Source organism: Chlorocebus sabaeus, chromosome 2 (assembly GCF_047675955.1).
Source record: "Chlorocebus sabaeus isolate Y175 chromosome 2, mChlSab1.0.hap1, whole genome shotgun sequence".
NCBI classification, from domain to species: Eukaryota; Metazoa; Chordata; class Mammalia; order Primates; family Cercopithecidae; genus Chlorocebus; species Chlorocebus sabaeus.
In genome coordinates, this window is record NC_132905.1 from 36,452,511 (window position 1) to 36,477,007 (window position 24,497).

Below are 24,497 nucleotides of genomic sequence, written 5' to 3' on the forward strand. Positions count from 1 at the left end.
ATTCCAGTGAAGATTCATGTTCACTCTACCACCTCCAATATGTACCATGACCTCTATCTCCAACTGCTGCTAGGATCATTGCAATAGCCTTCCCATTGATTGCTCTGCATTCCTTTCACACACACACCTAACTATACTCCACAATGAGAGCCAGAATCACTTCTCTGAAACACAGATCTAACCTTTAGACTCCCCTCTGGCATCTTTGCCCATAGCATCCTAAGACAACTTTTCGGTGCCGCCTTCATCACTCTTGGTGTTCAGAACCTGCCTTGCATTTCCAGTTTTACCTCCAAAGCACTCTCACAGGGCATCTTGCTATCCCGCCACACGTACCCCTTTGTGATTGGTTTGAACTCACTGGATTGCTTCTGGTTTTGAGTTTTTGTACATACTTTTCTGTCTCCATTTCTAACTGCCTGGAAAAAAATCTTTATTTTCTTCTGGAGGACTTTGATAACCACACTGTTCTACTTACAATGGCACTACTGCCACCATTTGTGCTCCACTGTTATGACTTATCCAGAATTTTAAGTCATCACGTCACATGCCTCACTCTGAATATCTGCTTATGTCTTCTCCCCTTCTAGACTTTGAAATTTTATTTAGGAACAGGAACCATTTTATCTTCTGTTTCTTCTACCGTCCCCTAACAAGATTCTATATTAATTCTTATTGAATAAGTAAGAGGGATTCTCGAAGACCTGAAAGATCTTTGGATGTTACTGAAATCTCATTTTTATTTATTTTAGATCTTTTCCAAGAAACAGGCTTCTGTCTCCTTTAGAAGATCTATGATCTATGTCATTACATAGTAGAGGAGTTTTGAGGAGTGGCTTGTCCCAAGTGGTAGGACATCATTGCCTCTTACACCTACGCTTATCTTTGTAAGCAGAACTCATGAACTCACACAAGAAGGTCGGAAGATAGAAGCAAGTTACTTCAGCAGAAGAGAATAGTAGGAAAAAAATATAACTTTAGAGTTGGATGTATCTGAGGTCATTCATGATCCCACCATATATCCACTCTTGGACCGTAGACAAATGATTTCCCATTTTTGAGCCTATGTTGCTGAATTTGAAGAACAGAGAAAATACTTACTCCAACTCAAGGTACTTTGAGGGTTGCGAGAGTAATATATTAAAATGTCAATCATATCATAGGGATTTAGCTGTAACAGGTTGTTCCCTGGATAAGAAACAGTACAGCACATTTCCCCAGGGCCCTGCCCACTGGACCTTTGCTGTCTTGCATGAGTATGGGTGATTATAGCCTACGTTTCACCTGAGGGAAGACTCATTATTAGGCTTAGAATAGTGTAACAAAGTTGAGGGTCATGGGATTTATTTGAACAACCAGATGAGATTTTAAAGGCTTCTAGTAGAACTTGCTGTGCTTTCTTTTCAATTATCACCTTGATCACTACCTTGAAGACATCTTAGAGCTATTATCACGTTGATTCTAGACGATGAATATAATCTCAGTGCTGCAGTCTGAAACAGTGTCCTGCTTTCCTCTTGCCTTGTATCTCACCCCTCCTTCATGCCGTGCTGGAACTTAGGTGGCAAATATTCTTTTCCTGCTTTGGAGTTGACTAATGGCATTAGGAGGACAAGGGAAAAGGAATCTTTATCGTGTGAGAAACTGCGATGTGCCAAACACATTAATACACAATTTCTTAAGCAAAAGCATTGTGTGATAATTATGACAACATGATTAAAGCTGAGGAACCTGGAGTAAAATGTATCTAGGGTTACATCTAGGTTTGTTCCTTACTAATTTTACACATCATGTGGTCTCTATATCAATTTTCTCATTTGCAAGGCAGGTATAACCATGCATCTACCTCTTAGAATTACTCTAAAAATTAAAATAGATATTGCATATAGGGCACCATGATCCCTAGCACTGATGAAGTTCTAAGAAATGTAGATTTTAAAAGGCATATAAGACACAGGTTATTCCAGTTTAAAATATGAAATGTTTAAAAAATAAAATATGGAAATTCTGAGTTTCAGGGAGAAAGAGGATCTTGCACAAGAACAACCATATTTAGAAGGCAATTTTACTTGTTCTCAAGGTCACATCTCTACCCCATCTCATGCTAATCCTGACTATATTCTCAAAGCTGACTTCTACTCCTATTACATAGCTATGTCAACCATGCACGTGCATGTCTGTGTGCATTCAGACTCTAGTGTTTTTTTGTTTGTTTGTTTGTTTGTTTGTTTGTTTTGAAACTGAGTCTCGCTCTGTCTCCCAGGCTGGAGTGCAGTGGTGCGATCTCTGCTCACTGCAAGCTCCGCCGCCTCCCAGGTTCACGCCATTCTGCCTCAGCCGCCCTAGAAGCTGGGACTACAGGTGCCCGCCACCACGCCCGGCTAATTTTTTTTGTACTTTTAGTAGAGACCGAGTTTCACTGTGTTAGCCAGGATGGTCTCGATCTCCTGACCTCGTGATCCGCCCGCCTTGGCCTCCCAAAGTGCTAGGATTACAAGTGTGAGCCACCGCACCTGGCCCAGACTCTAGTGTTTTGAATACATTTTTGCCTTATAAATTAAACAAGATTTAGATTTCACCAGTCACTGATACTCGATCCCAACTGGATATTCTTTCAAAAGTCTGACTTCTCTCCTGAGATGAGAGTAAGATTCCTGGGCACTTTTCGTAATACTTACCTTAACCTAGCTAAACACAATGAACACTCTTTTCTTTGAGGTGTCAGTGGAAAATAAGAGGAGAGTCTGAACTCTTACCTCCCACATAGGGCTTGCAGAGAGGTGAAGATGGCAGTCCTCCCCTCTGTTGGTAATGGAGACCTAGAAGAAAGGCTGGGCATCCAACTCCCACGCAGTCATGTGAAGCAGCCCAGAGCAACATTCCCCTTCGCTGCCTGTGCAGTGGTAGTAGAGACCTAGCTGGGATTCAGATTTCTCATCCCTCAACCAGTGGTAGCAATTGGCCTGGGGAGGAATCCCTTCCCTGCTGGTGCCATGTCGGTGAAAACTGAGGGGAGTGAACTTGCCCTTCCTTGCAATAGTATAAAAGGCCTGAGGCGGACTTCCCTTCCCAACCAGTTCATTATCATTGAAGAGCAAGGGGTGGTCTCAACTTCAATCCCCAGGGGGCCGTGGCTGGCATCAGCCCTCCTTCCAGTTAGTGAGGATAGAGGATAGGAGGGTGCAGGAAAACAGGTGTCTTTAAAACTGAATAATGTTGTTTTTACCACAATTTTAAAAACTGAATAAGAAGGCATGGCAGACCCCTGAAACTAGATAACTACACACGGAACTAGCCAGAACTAACATGCAAAATGTTTAAGAATAGAACTGCAGTGGGGAATACCACCTAGATTTTTAAAATAAAAACTTGTATATATTTAAGGTATATATGCAACATGATGCTTTGATATACATAGACATAGTAAAATTATTGCTATAATCAAATTAACATATCCATCTCTTCACATAGTTATCTTTTTTTAAGGAGACAGCACCTGAAACCCATCCTCTTAGCAAATTTCCAGTATGCAACACCATGTTATTAACTAGAGTCCCCATACTCCCCTTTAGCTCTCTAGACTTTATCCTATTCAACTTCAACTTCGTACCCTTTGACCAGCATCTTCCCATTTCCTCTATGCCCCCCTACCCCTGATAATCACTGGTCTACACTCCTCTATGTATTTGACTTTTAAAATTCCACATATAAGTAAGATCATGCTGTACTTTTTTTCTGTGTCTGTCTTATTTCACTTAGCATAATGTCCTCTGGGTTCATCCATGTTGTTTTGAACGGCAAGATCTCCTTTTTCAAGGCTGAATAACGTGCCATTGTGTATATATACAATTTATTTAATGTATTCATCTATCGATGTTGATAGACGATAATGTCTTCATCTATCAACTTAGGTTGATTTTGTATCTTGGCTATTGTGAATAATGCTGAACACAGATATCTCTACATGGTGCTGATTTCATTTCTTTTTGGTATATACCGAGTTGAGGGATTGATGGGTCATATACCAGTTCTGTTTTTATTTTTTTGAGAAGCCTCCATACTGTTTTACATAATTGCTGTGCTAATTTACATTTCCACCAACAGTGTGCAAAAGTTCCCTTTTCTTTACATTCTCACCAATACTTGTGATCTCTTGTCTTTGTGATAATAGTCATCCTAACAAGTGTGAAGTGATTTCTCATTGTGGTTTTGATTTGCATTTCCCTGATGATTAGTGATGTTGAGCACCTTTCCATACAATTGTTAGCCACTTTTACGTCTTCTTTAGAAAGATTTCTGTTCAGGTCTTTGCCCGATTTTCAAGTGGGCTATCAGTTTTTCGCTACTGAGTTGTGTACGTTTCTTACATATTTTTAATATTAACCTTATGTGATATATGGTGGGCAAGTATTTTCCTCCCATCCCATCAACTGCCTTCTCACTCTGTTGACTGTTTCCTTTGCTGTGCGACAAACGATCTTCAATGATAATACCAAGAATATGTAATACAGAAATGATAGTCACTTCAACAGATGGTGTTGGGAAAACTGGATTTCCACAGGCAAAACAAATGAAATGGATCCTTATCTTACACCACACGCACACACACAAACTCAAAATGGATTTAAAGATTTAAATGTGAGCCTGGCAAACGTAAACCTCCTAAAATGAAACAGAAGGGAATATATTCATGACTTTGGTCTAGGCAACAGTTACTTGAATATGACCTCAAAACCACAAGCAACAAAAGCAAAAATAATATATTAGTGGGACTGTGGATACATTTGAAACAAACTACAAACTAGGAAAATCTCAGCAAAGGAATAGAAGATACAGGCTGGGCGCGATGGCTCACGCCTGTATTTCCAGCACTTTGGGAGGCTGAAGCGGGTGGATCACGAGGTCAGAAGATCGAGACCATCCTGGCTAACACGGTGAAATCCCGTCTCTACTGAAAAAAATACAAAAAATTAGCTGGGCATGGTGACAGGCACCTGTAGTCCCAACTACTTGGGAGGCTGAGGCAGGAGGATGGCGTGAACCTGGGAGGCGGAGGTTGCAGTGAGCTGAGATCGCGCCACTGCACTCCAGCCTGGGCAACAGAGCGAGACTTCATCTCAAAAAAAAAAGAAAAAGAAAAAGAAAAAATAATCAAATGGAAATTATAACTTTATAAAATGTAATCAAAGTAAAAAAGAAAAAGTCACTGTATAGGCTCAATAGTAGATGGAACATGACAGAGGAAAGATAAGACAGATCTATAGAATTACCCAACCTAAAAACAGAGAAAAATAGATTGAAAATTGTTGTGGGAAGTCAGGGACCCCGAAAGGAGGGACCAGCTGAAGCCGCCGCAGGAGAACATAAATTGTGAAGGTTTCACGGACACTTATCACTTCCTCAATCAATACCTTTGTGATTTCCTATGCCTGTCTTTACTTCAATCTCTTAATCTTGTCATCTTCTTCGTAAGCTGGGGAGGATAAATGTCACCTCAGGACCCTGTGATGATTGTGTCAGCTGCACAAATTGTTTGTAGAGCATGAGTGTTCAAACAACATGAAATCTGGGCATCTTGAAAAAAGAACATTGCTATTATAGCAATGTTCAGGGAACACCAGAGATAAGACTTCTCACCGCCAGTGAGCTGGATGGAACAGAGCCGTATTTCTCCTCTTTCAAAAGCAAATAGGAGACATGTTGCTGAATTCTTTTTCTCAGCAAGGAACATCCCTGAGAAAGAGAATGCGCCCTGAGGGTGGGTTTATAGACAGCCCCCTCAAGGCGTGCCATCTTTTATGGTCGAAGCCGAAGGGATGAAATAAGCCCAAGTCTCCTGTAGTGCTCCCAGGCTTATTAGGACAAGAAGAATTCCCGCCTAATAAATGTTGGTCAGACAGGTTGTCTGCTCTCAAATCCTGTTTCCTGATAAGATGTTATCAATAACAATGCGTGCTGAAACTTCATTAGCAATTTTAATTTCGCCCCATCCGGTGGTCCTGTGATCTCACCCTGCTTCCACTTGCTTTGTGATATTTTATTACCTTGTCATCTAATCAGTGAGTTTAAGCTATGTAAATGTATTATAACTACTGATCTATTATAAGGACTTTTTTCTGCCCTCCAGTTGTGACTTATCTATTCCTCATTTTTTTAGTTTCTGTTGGATAGAGCATGTTTTCTTCTGCTAATATGAATATTATAATTTTATTTTTATTTGTTTGTTTTATTAGAAATTTGTCCTTGCTCTCAGGACCCGTTCCTATCCTTATATTTATAATTACTAATTTAACATCCAGCTTCAGAAATACAACTTTAATATGAAGGCTTTTTGTATTTCTCCTGACTGCTCAGACTTAGGGTCTTTATTTGATGCTCCACCACCAAGTCACCTATAAGGGAAGTTTGCATTCACAGGAAGACTGTAAATAATAAAACCAATTCCTTGACTAGGACTTAAGCCATATAAAAGCTGATGGCAAAGGTAAAGAGAGGTGATCCTTGAGACCTCTGAGGTAACTGCTCTTAAATTTACATTTGCCTCTAAAAATGATTTCTTCTATGTCACTATCTCTCAGTGTAAACATATTCTTGTGTAAAACCACTATGTGACCTGAATAATGGCCATAGGGCTCATCTAAGCCAACTGGCTTCTTTATTTAATGCATCTCAGTGGTTAACAGGGTTGAAATTTTTTGAAAACTGTAATCAATGATCAAAGAATGATCTAGGTAAACATCGATTCCTTGTGGCAACATTTTAATATTTTCAAAGACAAGGTACAACTGGTAGGAAAAAAATACCCTCGTGCATCTTTTTTTTCTAATTGTGGTTAAATATACGACATAATGTTGGCCATTTTAGCCATTTTTCCTTTTATTTTTAGTTGACACATAATGGTACATATTTGTAGGATACAAAGTGATATATAATATTTCAATACATGTATACAATGTGTAATGATCAAACCAGGGTAATTAGCATATCTGTCACCTCAAACATTTATCTTTTGTATTGGGAACATTCAAAATCCTCTCTTCTAGCCTTTAAAAGTGTACAATAAATTGTAGTTAACCATATTCACCTTACAGTGCTGCAACACCAGAAGTCATTCCTCCTATCTAGCTATAATTTTGCATCCATTAGCCAATCTCATTCCATCCTCCCCTCTCCCTAATCATTACCAGCCTCTAATATTAATATCTGCCACCCTACTCTCTACTTCCGTGTGCTCAACTTTTTTAGCTCCCATATATAAATAGAAACATGTGGTGATCTTTCTGTGCCTGACATTTCATGTAACATAATGTCCTCCAGGCTATATCCATGTTTTTGCAAAGGACAGAATTTCATTATTTTTATGGGTGAATAGTATTCCATCGTATATGTATATTCCATTGTGTGTATATATATGTATAGTATTCCATTGTGTGCATATATATGTATATATGTATGTGTGTGTGTATATATATATACACATAATATATATTCTTCTGCATATGGAAATCCAGTTTCTTCAGCATGATTTATTGAAGAGGGTATACTTTCCCCAGTGTATGCTCTTGGTGTTTTTATAAAAAGTCAGGTGACCTCAGATCAGACCCAACTACATCATACCTCCTTTCCAAATGTGCAAGAAACCTACTAGAAATTCTTATTGTTGGAGTTTCAGATTTATGTCATGGTTTATATTGCCATATTCACTTTTGGAGGTGAGTACATTTTGATCTTGGTCCAGCTGCACAGAGAGTCAAAGTAGGAAAAGCACAGATTCTTCCCACCAGTCTACAGCCTACAGAGTGGCATTCAGTGCAATGGGATGGAACATGCTGTGTCTCTATTCCATGTGGGGGTAAAGTGGGTGACCTCAAATTTCCTGTGTCTGCCTACATGATGCAAAGTTCACAGTTCAGAAGTTTAGGGACACACTTCATATCATCCCATCTGTTCTGGTTCAGTGCATAAGAATCCAAGTCTCTAAGGAAGGTAGCATAGTGTGCAGTTCACTGGACCAAAAGCTTTGGCTGCACCTCTTCTAGAAAGCCTGGCCATGGGGCTCTTCCTGATCATTGTAATTCTTGTAATTCTGCTGTCCCAGAAACCCACAGGTAAACCAAACCAGAGGCTCACTCGAATCTACAGTGGGATGGAGTATTTTCAAGAGCCTAAAGGGAACTTCATAATCCACACTAAAGGGAAATAGAGCCCTCAAAGTTGGCTAAAGTTTATCCAACATCATCAGAAATTTCCTCTTTCTGGAGCCTTATTCCATGGTACTAGCCTTAAAAAGGAATACTCACAGAGCTAGAAAGAGGTCATAATTGCTTCTGGGAAAGATGTGTTGTTATAGAAAGGAATGATCCCAATATCTAGGGATACCTTTATGTCTTTGGATGTGGTTTTTACTCTGATGCTCAGCTGTATTTCCTTTTACTCAAATATATATGTGTGTGTGTGTGTGTGTGTGTGTGTGTGCATTCTCTATTATACTGCAGTGTGTGAATAGAGGAAGAAGCAAATTTTGGAATTAGGTTTAAGAAACATGTCTTCAATATCTACTAGTTTGTCAACTTTGAGTAAGTAGTGAAGACTGTAGGAACCTCAGTTTCCTCATTTATGGAGATAATGACACCTGGTTAACAGGGGTTTTATTAAATGATATAACCCATGTGAAACTTGGCACATATTAAGAACTTAAAAATTAGAGTTTCCTTTCCTCTTTCAAAACCAGATCTCTTACATGTGTCCCTTATTATAAGAAGAGCAATGGCCTATTCCTGGCCCTCTACATTCCTAAGACCCAATAGTTCACTACCTTACTGGATAACATGAAAGTCATTCTTGACCCTGATAGTGGGTTTGAACTCAGGAGAATAGTTTGACTCAGACATAAACACATAGTAACAATATGTTGTTCTCTGGGCATCAGAGGGGATACAGTAGTAAGTAGTGCCCTGGGAGCATTCAGGATGGAGGCAGATTTGCTGAGGTTCCTATGTAGAGCATAGTTCTATAGCCTAGAATCAAGGGTTCAGCTCCTTTATTTTCTCAGACAAGATCTTATGTTCTTGGCGGAGTCTATCAGATGTTAAAGGGAGGCCTAAAACCTCACAGGACCTAAATACAAGTGATCCAGTTAAATACAAACACTGAGGTTGACCTTGTTGGAAAATCCTCTTTGGAATATATGAGGGTCTGCCTTGTGGATACCCCATACCCCTAATTCCTACAAACCTCCTCTATCTTCCCCAAAATCAACGTGCCTTCAGTCTCAAACACTGATATTGTCCTATTGCTCCTTTCTGTGTATAGTAACTGAACAACTTAAGACGTGCTGGAATAACTATGTACAAGGACATTGCAGGAAAATCTGCAGAGTAAATGCACTATGTGAAAATGGGAGATATTGTTGCCTCAATATCAAGGAACTGGAAGCATGTAAAAAAATTACAAACTCACCTCATCCAAAACCAGCAACACTAGCACTGACTCTTCCTCAAGACTATGTTACAATAACAGAAAAATTCCCAATCTTGAAGACATAAATCAAATACAATTTCCTGTTCACTTGCTTCTCAACCTAGTCTAATAAACTAAGGTGATGAGATCTACATCTTCTTCCTTCTGCTTTCTTTATCCTTAAAATGACCTTCGAGCATATTCTAATAAAGTGCATTGCCAGTTTTCTGTCTCATTTTGTTCTTTAACCAGGGATTGAACACTCGTTATATACTAGGTAAAGAATTGGTAAGAACTCAGAACCTCTCCTTGAAAAGGGGATATGACAAGTGCACTAAAAAAAATCCTATAGTCTGCAAGTCTGGAATAAGAAACTCAGAAACACTGACATGTAATTTAGGAGAGGGAAAGGTGAAGCAAATATTCAGGGGAAATACATGAGTACGTTTAGGAAGAAAGCAGTGTCTTGTAATAATAAGTAGGATTTCAATGGATTAGGTTTGGTAGGAAAGGCAATTTGAGTGAACAGAATGGCATCAACTAATGGAAGGAAACTGGAAAAGACAGAACATTTCAGGAAACTATACATGCACTTTGTTTGGATGAAGAACAGAGCACTCAAATTTGAACGATGGGGGAAGCCTGATTTCCTAAGCTACTGTGTACCAGCAGTGAACTGGGAAGATAGAGATAAATAAAATTCCACTGTCGTGGAGCTCAGCAGTGGAGCTCACCACTTCCTGATAAAGTGGAGGAAGACCTAAGTAAATAACTCCAACACAAACGTTTTTTGGTTTTTCCTTTGTTGTTGTTGTTAATGTGTTCATCTTTTTTGTTATTGGGGCCGTTTGGAGTTTAGGGGAAATGTAAAAGATCTAGGAATTGGTCCAAATTGTAGTGCTTTTGTTGTCTTGATATGCAAGAAGAATAATCCATGTACATACGCTGCTGAATTCTTAAAGATGTACCTTCTGAATACCATTAACATGGAAAGTTTCTTCTTCAACTACATTTCACAGTCATTTTCTAGTTTTGTTTCTTATATCGTTTCACCATAACAATTACAAGCATTTTAAAGATTTAGTTCATCCACTGTAACATTTACCACTAATGTGTGGCATGTGTTCTCTTAATATCTCTCTTTCTGGTGTTCTAGGGCTGGGATAGGGAGTATGTAAGACAAGCCTAGAATATCTCGTGGTGCCAGAAAGTAAGCAATTGCTTAAAAATCAAAGGATAGGGTCATATTAAAGGGACACAGGAGTCAGTCAAAAAGAGCTTCAAATGACCAAAGCTGCAACAATTTGAGCAATAAACTAAATAAGATAGCATTAGATTATAATACAACATATAATAAATATCTATGAGTCTATGATGATATGAATAAATAATTGAATAAATTAGCAAATTGGTGAGAACAGATGTGCCATACAGAATAATTCCCAATAATTCATGGAGATAGTCCCTGCTTAAGGAGGTGGAGCTTGATCTCCCTCTCCCTTGAGCATAGGCTGTGTTTAGTGACTTGTTTCCAAAGAGAAGTGTGCGGAAAGGAGTTAAAAAATAATTTCACATGGATAAACCTGATAAGGTCATGTTTCAGATTTTATGGAGAAATCATGTTTATAGCACAAACCTGTGATATGATATGATGAGAATGGCACTTTACTTCTGTTTTCTTCCTCCCAAAACCCTGCAACCCAAGACAAACAATGAAAAACATCAGAGAAACTCAAATTCAGTGGCATTCTAAACAATATTTGACGAGTATTTCTCAAAACTGTCAAATTTATCAAAAAGGAAGAAATTCTGAGCCACAGTCAAAGATCAGAGAAGGCTAAAGAGACAGGACAACTGAAGGTAATGTGGTATCCTGGATGGACTCTTGGAACAGGAAAAGAACATTAAGGAAAAACTAGTGGTGATAATAGTAATAATAATAAGTGTAGAGTCATTTAATAGCAATGTATTTAGCTGTGATGGATGCATTGTGGTAATATAAGATGTTAACAATAGCAGAAACTGGGTGAATATTTAGGCGCTCTCTATATTATCTTTGCAACATTTCTATAAATCTAAAACTATTCTAAAACTGAAAATGTATTTAAATTTTGGAAAACTAACCACAAAATCAATTTGGCACATTCCTTTTCTTCTTATTTACGAAAGAGCTTCTCAGTTCTACATTGAATGTTTGGTAGAATCTAATGGTAAAGTCAACTGGAACGGAACTCTTTACAGGAAGTATTGTTAGAGATTAAGTTTATTGCAGGTTAAAAGGCAATTCAGTTTTCTATGTCTTCTAGTCAACTGTTGTATTTTGGCATGTATACTTTTCCCATTTTCTAAGATTTTTATGCTTGCTATCCTAAAATACTTTATAATGTCTTCTTTTTCTTATTAATGCCTGTAAGATATGTAATGACATCTTTTTCATTTCTGACATCTATTATTTGTGTATTTTCTCTTTTTTCTTGATAAGTCTCACATTCACTTATTAATCTGATTTATCTTTACAGAAAACAAATCTTCTTCATTAATTTTAGTTTAGTTTCCATTTCTTAGACTGCAACTTGCATTGCCCAATTAGAAGTGATTGAAAGTGACAGGTTCACTTCCAAGTGGAAACTTAAGAGCCAGTGTGTCCATGTGCAGTGGCTCACACCTGTAATCTCAGCACTTTGCAATGCCGAGGCAGGCAGATCCCCTGACGTCAGGAGTTTGAGCCCAGCCTGGCCATGGTGGTGAAACCCTGTCACTACTAAAAAGACAAAAATGAGCCAGGCATGGTGGCGGGCGCCTATAATCCCAGCTACTTGGGAGGCTGAGGCAGGAAAATCACTTGAGCCCAGAAGGCGGAGGTTGCAATGAGCCGAGATTGTGCCTCTGCACTCCAGCCTAGGTGACAGAGTGAGACTCTGTCTCAAAAAAAAAAAAAAAAGCCAGTGTGTAGTTTAACCATCTCTTATCTCTCTGCCAAGGTGATTGTGGAAGCACTGTTGACATACAGCCTCTGTCAGCCTGAAGCCCTGAGTGACCATGAGAACAGGGTCATTCTTTTGACCTAAAATAGACATCTAGCACTGCCAGAAATAACCTTTTGGGAAGTTAATCTATGAGAATTGAGGTTTGTGTTTTATTTTGTTTTATATATATTTTTTTTTAAATCAGGAATAACTTAGACCAGGGTGAACAAACTACTGCTGTCAGGTCAAATCCAGCTCATAGCCTGCTTTTTAAAATAAATTTGTATTAGAACACACACACACACACAGACACACACACAGATATCTTCACTAATGTTCTTTTTTTCTTGTTTTTCAAAAAATTTGCATACCATAAAATTCACCTGTTTTAAGTGCACAATTTAGTGTCATATTTCTATTTTTTATTTTTGGTATACTTTTCTTTTTTGTAACTTTGTTAGGCACATGTTTATCTTTATAAAAGAAAAGCCTTCCTTCTTTTATGTTCCTCTCTATATACAGATTGAGCACCACCCCACAAATTTTCATTATAGAGTATGTTCATTGTTATATTATAAACCTTCTCATTTCTCTTAAACATGAGCCTATAAATAACATAGAGATTATATAAAGACTATGGATATAAATGTTAATCATGCAATTTTCTCAACTAATTATAGTTACATATACAGTAACATTACTTTGGTGATATGTAAACCGAAATGTAAACAACAAAACTTGAAAGCAAACAGAAAACATCATATGCAAAAACTTGTACACACTTGTTTTTCATACAGTTTGTTTTCAAATATGATCTTCTATCTTGCCATAGGCTTTTTTATGGCTTTAAACAGATATTTATTTTTCATTTATATTGTCCTCTGTTATGATTCTTCCAGTCCTGAACTTCCTGCATCAGTAATTTTTAAAGATATTGTTGGTTTACAGAAGTTTACCAATTATTACCATAATTTATCATCAATTTATTATCAACTCTCACCATCATTTCAAAAGTGAAAGAAATTTCACCACCTAAAAATGTGTATGTATGCCATATTAGAAGAAAACAGACTTTTAACTAAATGCATTCCTGTCTCTTAAAATTTTGTTCTACCATTCTAATTTTTTTCATTTTGTTACAGACCAGTGTAAACTTTGCCAGAACCCCATTAAGGCCCATGTATCCATTTAACAACAAAATTCTGTAATTTTTAAATTCTCAAACTCATAATTTATATGACCACTGCTACCCAATTGGTAGTAGTCTTCTGAGGAATGTTTCCATTCCGTTATTTCTTGTCTTTTCTAATCACTCTCTGAATCTAAATTTCTCCTTAGTTTTTTTCCCTAGAATTAGATGTTGAAGGTGTTTGCTTACTTGTCTTCTTTATTATAATAAATAATGTGTATCCCATCCCTAATGATGAGCACTTTGTCAATTTTTATATATTTATGACAGGTGGACTCACTCTTATTCTAAACTCTGATATTAGTGATATCCAATGCCCCATTTGGAGACCATTACATTAAAAATGCACTTACTAGTTCTGGGACTTCCTAGACAATTTCCTTCATCTTTAAAAATCTGGGACCAACACCACAAGCTTTGTCCCATATGAAAGTTCTCTGCCCAAGTAATGAAGCATCTAAAAATGCTAGGAAAGATATTAGGTTTTAAAATAACACACCAATAATTACATTTAATATAAATGATCTAAATCAGGGGTCCCCCCACCCCAGGCCATGGACTGGTATAGGTTTGTGGCTTGTTAGGAACTGGGCCACACAGCAGGAGGTGAGCGGCAGTGGGAGCGAGCATTACCACCTGAGCTCTGCCTCCTGTCAGATCAGCTGCGGCATTAGATCCTCATAGGAGCTTGAACCTTATTGTGAACTGCGCATGCAAGGGATCTAGGTTGTGTACTCCTTATGAGAATCCAATGCCTGATGATCCAAAGTGGAACAGTTTCATCCCGAAACCATCTTCCCACCCCTGCCAGTTTATGGAAAACTTGACTGCATTAAACTGGTCCCTGCTGCCAAAAAGGCTAGGGACCACTGATCTAAATACACCAATTAAAAGAGATTGTAAGATTGGATTTTAAAAGACCTGACTATATACTGACCAAAAAAAAAAAACCCTCACTTTATTTTTTATTGCATATATTTGTGGTGTACAACATGACATTTTGATATACATTGTGAAATGGTCACTCTAGTCAGGCAAATTAACACATTCATCATCTAACATAGTTTCCCTTTGTGTGTGTGGGGGGGGAGGCAAGAGCACCTAAAATCTACTTTCTAAACAAAAATTCCAAATAAAATAAAATATTATCATAGACCTCATGTTGTACATTAGATCTGCAGACTTTTTGAATCTTACATATCTGAGATGTTTTATCCTTTGACCTACATATCTCCATTTCCTTCCCCTCCAACCACACCCCTGGTAACAACACTTTATTCTCTATCTCCGTGTATTCAACTTTCCTTTTCTTTTTTTTTTAAGATTCCATGTATAAGTGAAATAGTGCAGTATTTTTCTTTCTGTGTCAGTTTATTTTATTTAGCATAATGTCCTCCATGTTCATTCATGCCTTGGCAAATGGCAGGATCTCCTTTTCTAAGAGTAAATAATATTCCATTGTGTATGTATGTCATAGTTTATCCATTCATCTATCAACAGACATTTCAGTTGTTTCAAAATCTTGACTATTGTGAATAATGCTTCAATAAATATGAAAGTGCAGATACCTCTATGAAGTTAAGTAGTGATTTCATTTCATTTCTTTTCTTTCTTTTTTTTTTTTTTTAAAGACAGATGTCACAGTGTCACTCTGTAGCCCAGGCTGGAATGCAGTGGTGCCACCATAGCTCACTGTAAACCTCAAACTCCTAGGCTCAAGGAATCCTGCCTCAGTCTCTTGAGTAACTGGGACTACAGACACATACCACACTCAGCCAATGCTTTTTAGGCACAGGGTATGGCTGTGTAGCCCAGGCTGGGCTCAAAGTCCTGGTCTCAAGCAATCCTCCTGCCTTGACTTCTCAAATTACTGGGATTACAAGCATGAACCACCTCACTCAGCCTGGTAGTTCTATTTCTAATTCCTTTAGAAACCTTCATACTGCTTTCCACAATGGCTACATCTGTCTACATTCCCACTAAAAATGTACAAAGGTTCTCTTTTCTCCACACCCTCATTAACAATTGTTATATCTTGTCTTTTTGGTAATAGTCATACTAGCAGGCATGAGGTGATATCTCACTGTGCTTTTGATTTACGTTCCCTAAAGATTAGTGATTTTGAGCACCTTTTCACATACTTCTTGGCCATTGTTACGTCTTCTTTGGAGAAATGTCTTTTGAAGTCTTTGTCCATTTTTTTAATTGGGTTTTTTTTTTTTTTTTTTTTTTTACTGCTATTGAGCTGTATGAGTTCTTTATATATTCTGTATGTTAATCCCTTATCAGATATATTTAATATAAAGACAAAGATAAGCTATAAGACTTTATGTCTTAAAAAGCTGGAGTGGCTATATTAATATTGTACAAAGTAGATTTCAAAACAAGGAATACTACCAGGGATAAAGAGGCACAGAAAGAAGTCAATTTGCCACGAAAATATAACAGTGCTAAATGTGCATGCCACTAACAATAGAACTTCAAGTTAAAAACTTGTAGAACTAAAAAAGAGTGGCTAACACGGTGAAACCCCGTCTCTACTAAAAAGTACAAAAAACTGGCCGGGCGAGGTGGCGGGCGCCTGTAGTCCCAGCTACTCCGGAGGCTGAGGCAGGAGAATGGCGTAAACCCGGGAGGAGGAGCTTGCGGTGAGCAGAGATCCGGCCACTGCACTCCAGCCTGGGTGACAGAGCCAGACTCCGTCTCAAAAAAAAAAAAAAAAAAAAAAAAAGGGGGCAATAGAGAAATCTTCACCTACAATTGGAGATTCTTAGACTGACATTAGCAAGATGGCAGAATAGGAGGTTCCAGGCGTCCCTCCTCTCAACAGAAAGTTCAACTGGCAGATATCCATGACAAGAACACTTTGGTAAAAATCCCAAAACTTGGAAATAAGACAAAGACACCCATGTTGACCACAGAACTGAATAAAAACCACATTAGAAGGGGGAAGAGAAAGGGTCTGACTTTGACCATGCCATCCCTTCTCCTCTCCCTCGCCCAAGTTGGCACAGCACTACGCAGACAGGATTGCCCTAGGCCCATGGTTTCTCCAGAGGGAAAAGAAAACTAAAGATGAACATTTAGCTTCCTTAGCCATTCCTGGAATATTCTCAGAAAGCCCACTTCAGTCTCACTTCACAGGGAAGGCAGGGGATAACGGTGTGGCTAGACCACCTGGGTTCAGATAGGAAAAAAGAAAAGGGGGCATTGCTCACAGTGACAGTATGAAGATACGGATGGTAGCTCTGTGTCACTGCCAGCAGAGGTACCAGCCAACAGCATAACCCACCTGCAAAGCCAAGCTGGTCACTCCCAGAAGCACAGCGGAAATTTCCATCTGGCTTGAGTCCCTAGAGGGCCAGCCTCCACAGTCAGTCTCAAATCTCTTCCCAAGGCCCCTCACAGAAAGGGAGATACCTGCAACAAAGCATTTCAAACAAAAGAAACAATCTAGACTTATGCCCCAGGGCATTTAAACAGTGGCTCAGACTCAAAGCCCCCCCAAGGAGGGCGATGCCCGCCACAGCACCTTTCAGCAAAACACAGAGGCTGGACTAGCCACACCCAGATGTATAAATGGTGGCTCACCTCAGCCTCAAAGCCCACCCCAAGACTCTTCCTAGGCAAAGGGGCAAGCCTCAACCATGCAACTCCCCTGAACAAAACCCATCTAACCTCAGGACCCAACCTGCAGCCCTGCCCAATTTCAGTGGTTCTGCCCAATTTCAGAACCCAAATAGTGGTACTGCCCAGCCAGGGAAAATACCATGTCTCATGTTAAGGGTTCTTACCATGACTTTAAAAAAGAAAGAGCACCTATACACAGACATTCACAACAGCTTTATTCATAATTGCCAGAAATTGAATACAATCTGAATATCCTTCACTGTGTGGCTTTTAAAAAATCACATTTATAGTACATCCATAGCATGGAATATTACTCAGCAATAAAAACAAACAAAGTATTCATACAATTTGGATGGATCTCCAAGGAACACTATCAGAAAAAAAAGCCAATCTAAAAATATTACATATCTGTGATTCCATTTATATGGCATTCTTGAAATGACAAAATTATAGAGACAGAGAACAGATTCCTGTTTACCAGGGGTTAGGGAAGGAGGGAGAAGGCTTTCACTGTAAAAGGGTAGCACAAGGGGTCTATGTAATAAACTGTTTTGTATCTTGACTGTAATGGTGGTCACAAAAATCAAAGCATGTCATAAAATTGCATAAAACTAAATACATACATGCATGCACACACATGAACAAATGACCACATACATGTAAAATTGATGACATCTGATTAAGGTCAATGGAGTGTATCAATGTCAATTTCCTGATTATAGTTAAACAAGATGTAACCAGTGGAGTGAAAAGGTATATGGAATTTCTCTGCATGTAGGTAAGTCTAAACATATCTCAAAATTGTTTTAAATGTCAACTTTCAGGAACAGCTGATATTTTCTCTGTATTTATCCTAAATCACTAAGGCTTTCATATGATCTCTGCTCCAAAGACCACCATATTTCTTTTTAAATGACATATTGTATCTATTGTGAAATGCATTTATGATAGTCAGTATTCTCATGCTGTGGAAATATACTTTAAAAAGAATATAGTCTTTATCCTATACTGAATCTCTTGTGCCATCCTGTCCTTTTCAAACACTCAACAGCTCAATGGAGCTTTACAACTTCCATGCACTTCACAAAAAGAAATAAAATAGTGGAGGCTACGCTGATCTCAGCTGGTTTTCATGTATTTGGGGATCAGATGACTGTAGACTGATATAAGCTAGCCTCTGCTGGGACAACTGGGTTCTTCTCCGAAATGTCTCTTTTGTCCTTCCCGCAGACTAGACTGGGCTTGTTCGCCTGAATGAGGCAGGGTTCCAATGGAGAAGGCAAAGGCATACAAGGCCTTTTGAGGCATAGACTTGGAAATGGCACAATTTCATGCGTGCTATATTCTCTCTTTTTATGACTTTTTGTATTATTTGAATTTGTACATTGCACAAGACTTCCTATTGTTCAGATTTCATCTGCTTTCTTCTCTTGTATTTTAACATCCTTCACAATTCTCACATCATTACTAAAAGTCGCACTTAACTAGTAACAGATAAGCATTAGCTGAAATCAGTAATTGCTTAACTTCTATCCTACACTACTTTATCACATATTAGTGTCTCATGTTTCATAGTAGAGGAACAAAGTAATCTTGCACGATATCTCTGACGCATACCACTATATTTTTGCTCAAGGAATGACAGCAAAATTAATTCCTCTGCTGCCAAACTGATATTCAGCCAATCTTTTATTCATGGAATCTAACTACTTAGACCAGGGGCAATTTCCTTTAGAGTTAGACTGTAATTTGTGTACTAATTTTTTTTTTTTGCTTAGAGAGAAATTTATTTTATTTTCCTGATGTATTTATTATTTTTTAGCTTTTATTTTAGTTTTAGGAATACATGTGCAAGTTTGTTATGTAGGTAAATTGCATGTCATGGGGGTTTTGTGTGCACATTCCTTTGTCACCCAGGTAATCATATTCTGTCTTTTAATGCCTATTTAAAATTATATATATTTAAGCTATACAATGTGATGTTTTGATATACATATGCATATTTAAGCTGTACAATGTCATGTTTAGATATACAGATGCATTTTGAAATGAATACTATAGTCAGGCTAATTAACGCATCAATCTCTTCCCATAGTTACCATTGTGTGCGTGTGATAAGAATGCTTAAGATCTACTCTGATAGTAAATTTCAACTACATAATATAGTATTATCTCTCTCTCTCTTTGTTTTTTTATTTATTTATTTGTTTATTTTTCTGAGACAGAGTCTATCTCTGTCGCCCAGGCTGGAGTGCAGTAGTGCGATCTCCGCTCACTGCGAGCTCCGCCTCCCAGGTTCACGCCATTCTCCTGCCTCAGCCTCCCGAGTAGCTGGGACTACAGGCACCCGCCACCACACCTGGCTAATTTTTCTGTATTTTTAGTAGAGACAGGGTTTCACTGTGTTAGCCAGAATGGTCTGGATCCCCTGACCTTGTGATCCACCCACCTCGGCCTCCCAAAGTGCTGGGATTACAGGCATGAACCACTGCACCCAGCTTTTATTTATTTATTTATTTATTTATTTTGAGATAGAGTCTCGCTCTGTGCCCAGGCTGGAGTGCAGTGGCAGTATCTCAGCTCACTGAAGCCTCCGCCTCCCGGGTTCAAGCAATTCTCCTGCCTCATCCTCCCAAGTAGTTGGGACTACAGGCATCCTCCACCACACCTGGCTAATTGTTGTATTTTTCTTGCTTTTTTTTTTTTTTTTTTTTTTTTTTGAGATAGAGTCTTGCACTTTCTCCCAGGCTGGAGTGCAGTGGCACGATCTGGGCTCACTGCAACCTCCACCTCCTGGGTTGACGCCATTCTCCTGCCTCAGCCTCCCGAGTAGCTGGGACTACAGGCACCCGCCACCATGCCCGGCTAATTTTTTGTATTTTCAGTAGAGATGGGGTTTCACCGTGTTAGCCAGGCTAGTCTCGATCTCCTGACCTCATGATCCACCCACCTCAGGCTCCCAAAGTGCTGCGATTACAGGTGTGAGTCACCACGCCTGGCCTAATTTTTGTATTTTTCATAGAGACAGGGTTTTGCCATGTTGGCTAGGCTGGTCTTGAACTCCTGACCTCAAGTGATCCGCCTGCCTCGGCCTCCCAAAGTGCTTGGATTACAAACATGTGCCACCATGCCTGGCTAATTTTTGTATTTTTAGTAGAGACGGGGTTTCACCATGTTTGACAGGCTGGTCTCAAACTCCTGACCTCAAGTGATCTGCCTGCCTCAGCCTCCCAAAGTGCTGGGATTACAGGCGTGAGCCACTGCTTCTGGCCACAGTATTATCAACTAAGGTCCCCATGCTGTGCATTAGATCTCAAAAACTTAATCATCCTACAATACTGAAACTTACTCTTTGACCAACATCATTTGATTCTACCACCCTTGCCTCTGGTAATCACCATTCTCTCTGCTTCTGTGAATTTGACTTTTCAAGATTCTACATATAAGTGATATCATGCAGTATTTTTCTTCCTGTGCCTGGCTTATTTTACTTAGCATAATGTCCTCCAGGTTCATGCACGTTGCACAAATGACAGGATTCTTTCTGTTTTAAGACTGAATAATATTTCATATTGGATACAACCTAAATGTTCAACAGATGAATGGATAAACTGTGGTATATACCACCTGTTCGTACTTGTAAGTGGAAGCTAAACATTAGGTACACATAGACATAAAGATGGGAACAATAGACAGCGAAGACTTTCAAGGGGATGAGGAAGGGAGAGGAGCAAATGTTGAAAAACTATGTATCCAGTACTATGTTTGCTACTTGGGTGACAGGGTCATTAGAAGCCCAAACCTCAGCATCACACAATACGCCCATGTAACAAATCTGCGCATTTATCACCTGAATCTAAATTTTAAAATAAGACTGGGCGTGATGGCTCACACCTGTAATCCAAACACTTTGGGAGGCTGAGGCAGGAGGATTGCTTGAGCCCAGGAGTTCAAGACCAGCCTGGGCAACATAGACCTTGTCTCTACAAAAAATAAACAAAATCAGCCAAATGTGGTGGTGTGCCTGTAGTCCCAGTTACTCAGGAGACTGAGGCAGGAAGATTACTTGAGCCCAGGAGCTCAAGGTTGCAGTGAGCTGAGATGGTGCCACTGTACTCCAGCCTGGGCTACCAAGCAAGATTTTGCCTCAAAGAAAAGAAAAGAAAATTTTTTCTTACATTGTGATATATATACACAATGGAATTTTCAAATATATAATATATTGTCACTAACTGTAGTCACTGTGATATCAATAGAGCTCTTGAACTTTTCTTTTTTTCTTTTTTTGAAAATAGAGTTTCACTCTTGTCACCCAGGCCGGAGTCCAGTGGTTCAATCTTGGCTCATTGCAAACTCTGCCTCCCCGGTTCAAGTGATTCTCCTGTCTCAGCCTCCCAAGTAGCTGGGATTACAGGCACATGCCACCACACCTGGCTAATTTTTATATTTTTGGTCAAGACAAGATTTCGCCATGTTGGCCAGGCTGGTCCCGAACTCCTGACCTCAGATGATGTGCCTGCCTCAGCCTCCCAAAGTGCTAGGATTATAGGCGTAAGCCACCACGCCTGACCTCTCTTGAGCTTACTCTTCCCGTCTAAGTGATTTCCCTAGCCCCTAGCCTCTGATAACTACCATTTTACTCTTTGTTTCTATGAATTCAACTTTTTTATACTCCACATATAAGTGAGATCATGTCTTTCTGTGCCTGGTTTATTTCACTTAGCATACCGTCCTCCAGGTTCATCCATGTTGTTGCAAATGACAGAATTTACTTCTTTTTTAAAACTGAAAAGTATTCCATTGTGCTTATGTATCACCATTTTCTTTATTAATTCATCTATTGATGGGCACTTAGTTGATTCCATACCTTGGTTATTGTGAATAATGCTGAAATTGACATGAAAGTGCAGATATCTTTTCAACATACTGATTTTATTTCCGTTAGCTATATGCCTAGTAATGGGATTGCTGGATCATATGGTAGTTTTCATTTTAATTTTTAAGGCACTTCCATACAGGTTTTCATAATAGCTATGCTAATTTTTATTCCCACCAACAGTGTGCAAGGGTTACCATTTCTCCACATCCTCTCCAACCCTTATTTTCTTTCACAGTATATTTTGAAGTCAGGTAGTGTGATGCCTTCAGCTTTGTTCTTTTTGCTCAAGATTGTTTGGACTATTCAAAATCTTTTGTCATTCAATCCAAATTTTAGAATTTTTTCCTATTACAGTAAAAAGTGTCTTGGGAATTTTGATAGGGATTGCATTAAATCTACAGACCACTTTGGGTACTACAGATATTTTAACTATTAATTTTTTACTTTCATGAACATGGGATATCTTTCCATTTGTGTCTTCAATTTCTTCCATCAAAGTTTTATACATTTTAGTGTATAGGCCTTTTACCTCCTTGTTAAATTTATTCCTAAGTATTTTTGTAGCTATTGTGAAAGGATCATTTACTTGATTCACTTCTCAGGTGTTCTTGTTAGTCTTCAGAAAAGCTGCTGAATTTTTATGTTGAAATTATAACCTGCCACTTTACTGAATTCATTTATTACTTCTAATAGTTATTTGGCAAAGTCTTCAGGATTTTCTATATATAAGACTATATCATCGGCAAACAGAAACAATTTCACTGCTTCCTTCCTATTTGAATGGTTTTTATTCCATTTTCTTGCCTAATTACTCTGGCTAGAACTTCCAGTACTATGTTGATAGAAGTGGCAAGAGTGGGCATTATTTTGTTCTTGATCTTAGAGAAAAAGCTTTTGACCATTCATCATTGAGTATGATTTTAAATGGGGCTTGTCATATATGACCTTTATTGTGTCGAGATCATTCTTTCTGTATCTAATTTGTTGAGTTTTATCACGAAAGGATGCTGAATGTTGTCAAGTACTTTTTTTGCATGTGTTGAGATGATCATATGGTTTTTACCCTTCACTCTGTTAATGTAGATAAGTCTCACTTGACCATGGTGAATAATCCATTGAAAGTATTGTTGAATTCAATTTGCTAGTATTTTCTTGAGGTTTTTGTAACTATGTTCTAGGGACATTGGCCTATAACTTTTTTTCTTGTGTGCCCTTGCTCTGGTTTTATTATAAGGGTACTGCTACCCCAGCATGATTTCCAAATGGCTATGAACCAGTGACTGCTGTGTGCAACAAATTCTTCCTCCTTTCAGATGGGAGTGTTGTGGTTATACCATTATAAAACAAGTACTGCAAAGTTAGATAGAAGGTATAAGTTTTAGTGTTTGATAGCACAGTAGAGTGGCTATTGTTAACAACAATTTATTGTATATTTCAAAATAGCTAAAAGAGAAGTTTTGAAATGTTCCCAACACAAAGAAGGGATAAATGTTCAAGGTGCTGGATATCCTAAATAATTTGACTTGATTATTACACATTATATGAATGTATCAAAATATCACATGTGCCCATAAATACATACAAACACTATATATCAATAAAAACATTTTTAAAATAAGTATTACATATAATATATTAATTATATAATAACACTAGAATATAATATAAAAAGGAAAAATATATGTAAAATAAATCTTCATAATAAAATAAAATAATTTGAAAGACTCTATGAATAAGATTTTGGAGACTAAGACAGCTGCAAGAGCAGGTACCAATAATACTGTCTGTACCAAAAGAGTGAATAATAAAAATATAGAATTTCAACTTAATTTTGCATAAAAAATAAGGTGAACAAATAAACATGCATCTAACAATACTGACCACACCCACATCTTCTATGAGCATGGAGGGGATAAAAGAATAAAAGAAAAAAAGTCAAAGCAAAGATTAGATCCCCCCGGTCAGAGTAGAATTCAAGGCTTAATTTATCTGTTCAATTAGGTATATCCCTCATCCCCAACTCAGGAGACACTTCTCCGATTTATCTGACACTAAGCCAAAATGGATTCTCCTATCTAATTTATCAGTAGAATCATATAGAGTAGAGGACACATGTAGATTAAGGACAGTGAGCCAGACCCATCTTCACTGTCACAGTGACAGAATGGACCCTCCTTTAAAATACCCCTGGTGACATTGTAACGAAAGACTAAAAAAGAAAGAGGCTTATAAACTGCTGCAATGAAAAAAAAGGGCTTCTTATGTGAGCCTTACTTTTAAAGTTCTCTAAGAATTAGGTTGAAAAAGGTCATACATTGACTTTCATAGTCTGAAATCATCAACAAAAGTTTTTAAAATTCTGCAAAGTCCAGTC

General features: G+C 38.3%; 1 protein-coding gene across 1 annotated transcript; it reads left to right on the forward strand.

The window, feature by feature from the left end:
* Positions 1–7,959: 7,959 nt before the first annotated feature.
* On the forward strand, positions 7,960–9,684 carry DEFB127 (defensin beta 127). The gene is made up of 2 exons (XM_037993988.1): positions 7,960–8,108; positions 9,313–9,684. The coding sequence occupies exons 1-2, from the start codon at positions 8,051–8,053 to the stop codon at positions 9,543–9,545; spliced, it is 291 nt and encodes a 96-aa protein (XP_037849916.1). The 5' UTR covers positions 7,960–8,050; the 3' UTR covers positions 9,546–9,684.
* The last annotated feature ends 14,813 nt before the right edge of the window (positions 9,685–24,497 follow it).

What these genes read in the sequence shown, in the direction of transcription:
- DEFB127 (XM_037993988.1), top strand. Translation starts at nt 8,051, where the DNA reads ATGGGGCTCTTCCTGATCATTGTAATTCTTGTAATTCTGCTGTCCCAG. An exon ending in GCTGTCCCAGAAACCCACAG is followed by an intron (nt 8,109 to 9,312) that starts GTAAACCAAACC and finishes TTCTGTGTATAG; the next exon opens with TAACTGAACAACTTAAGACG.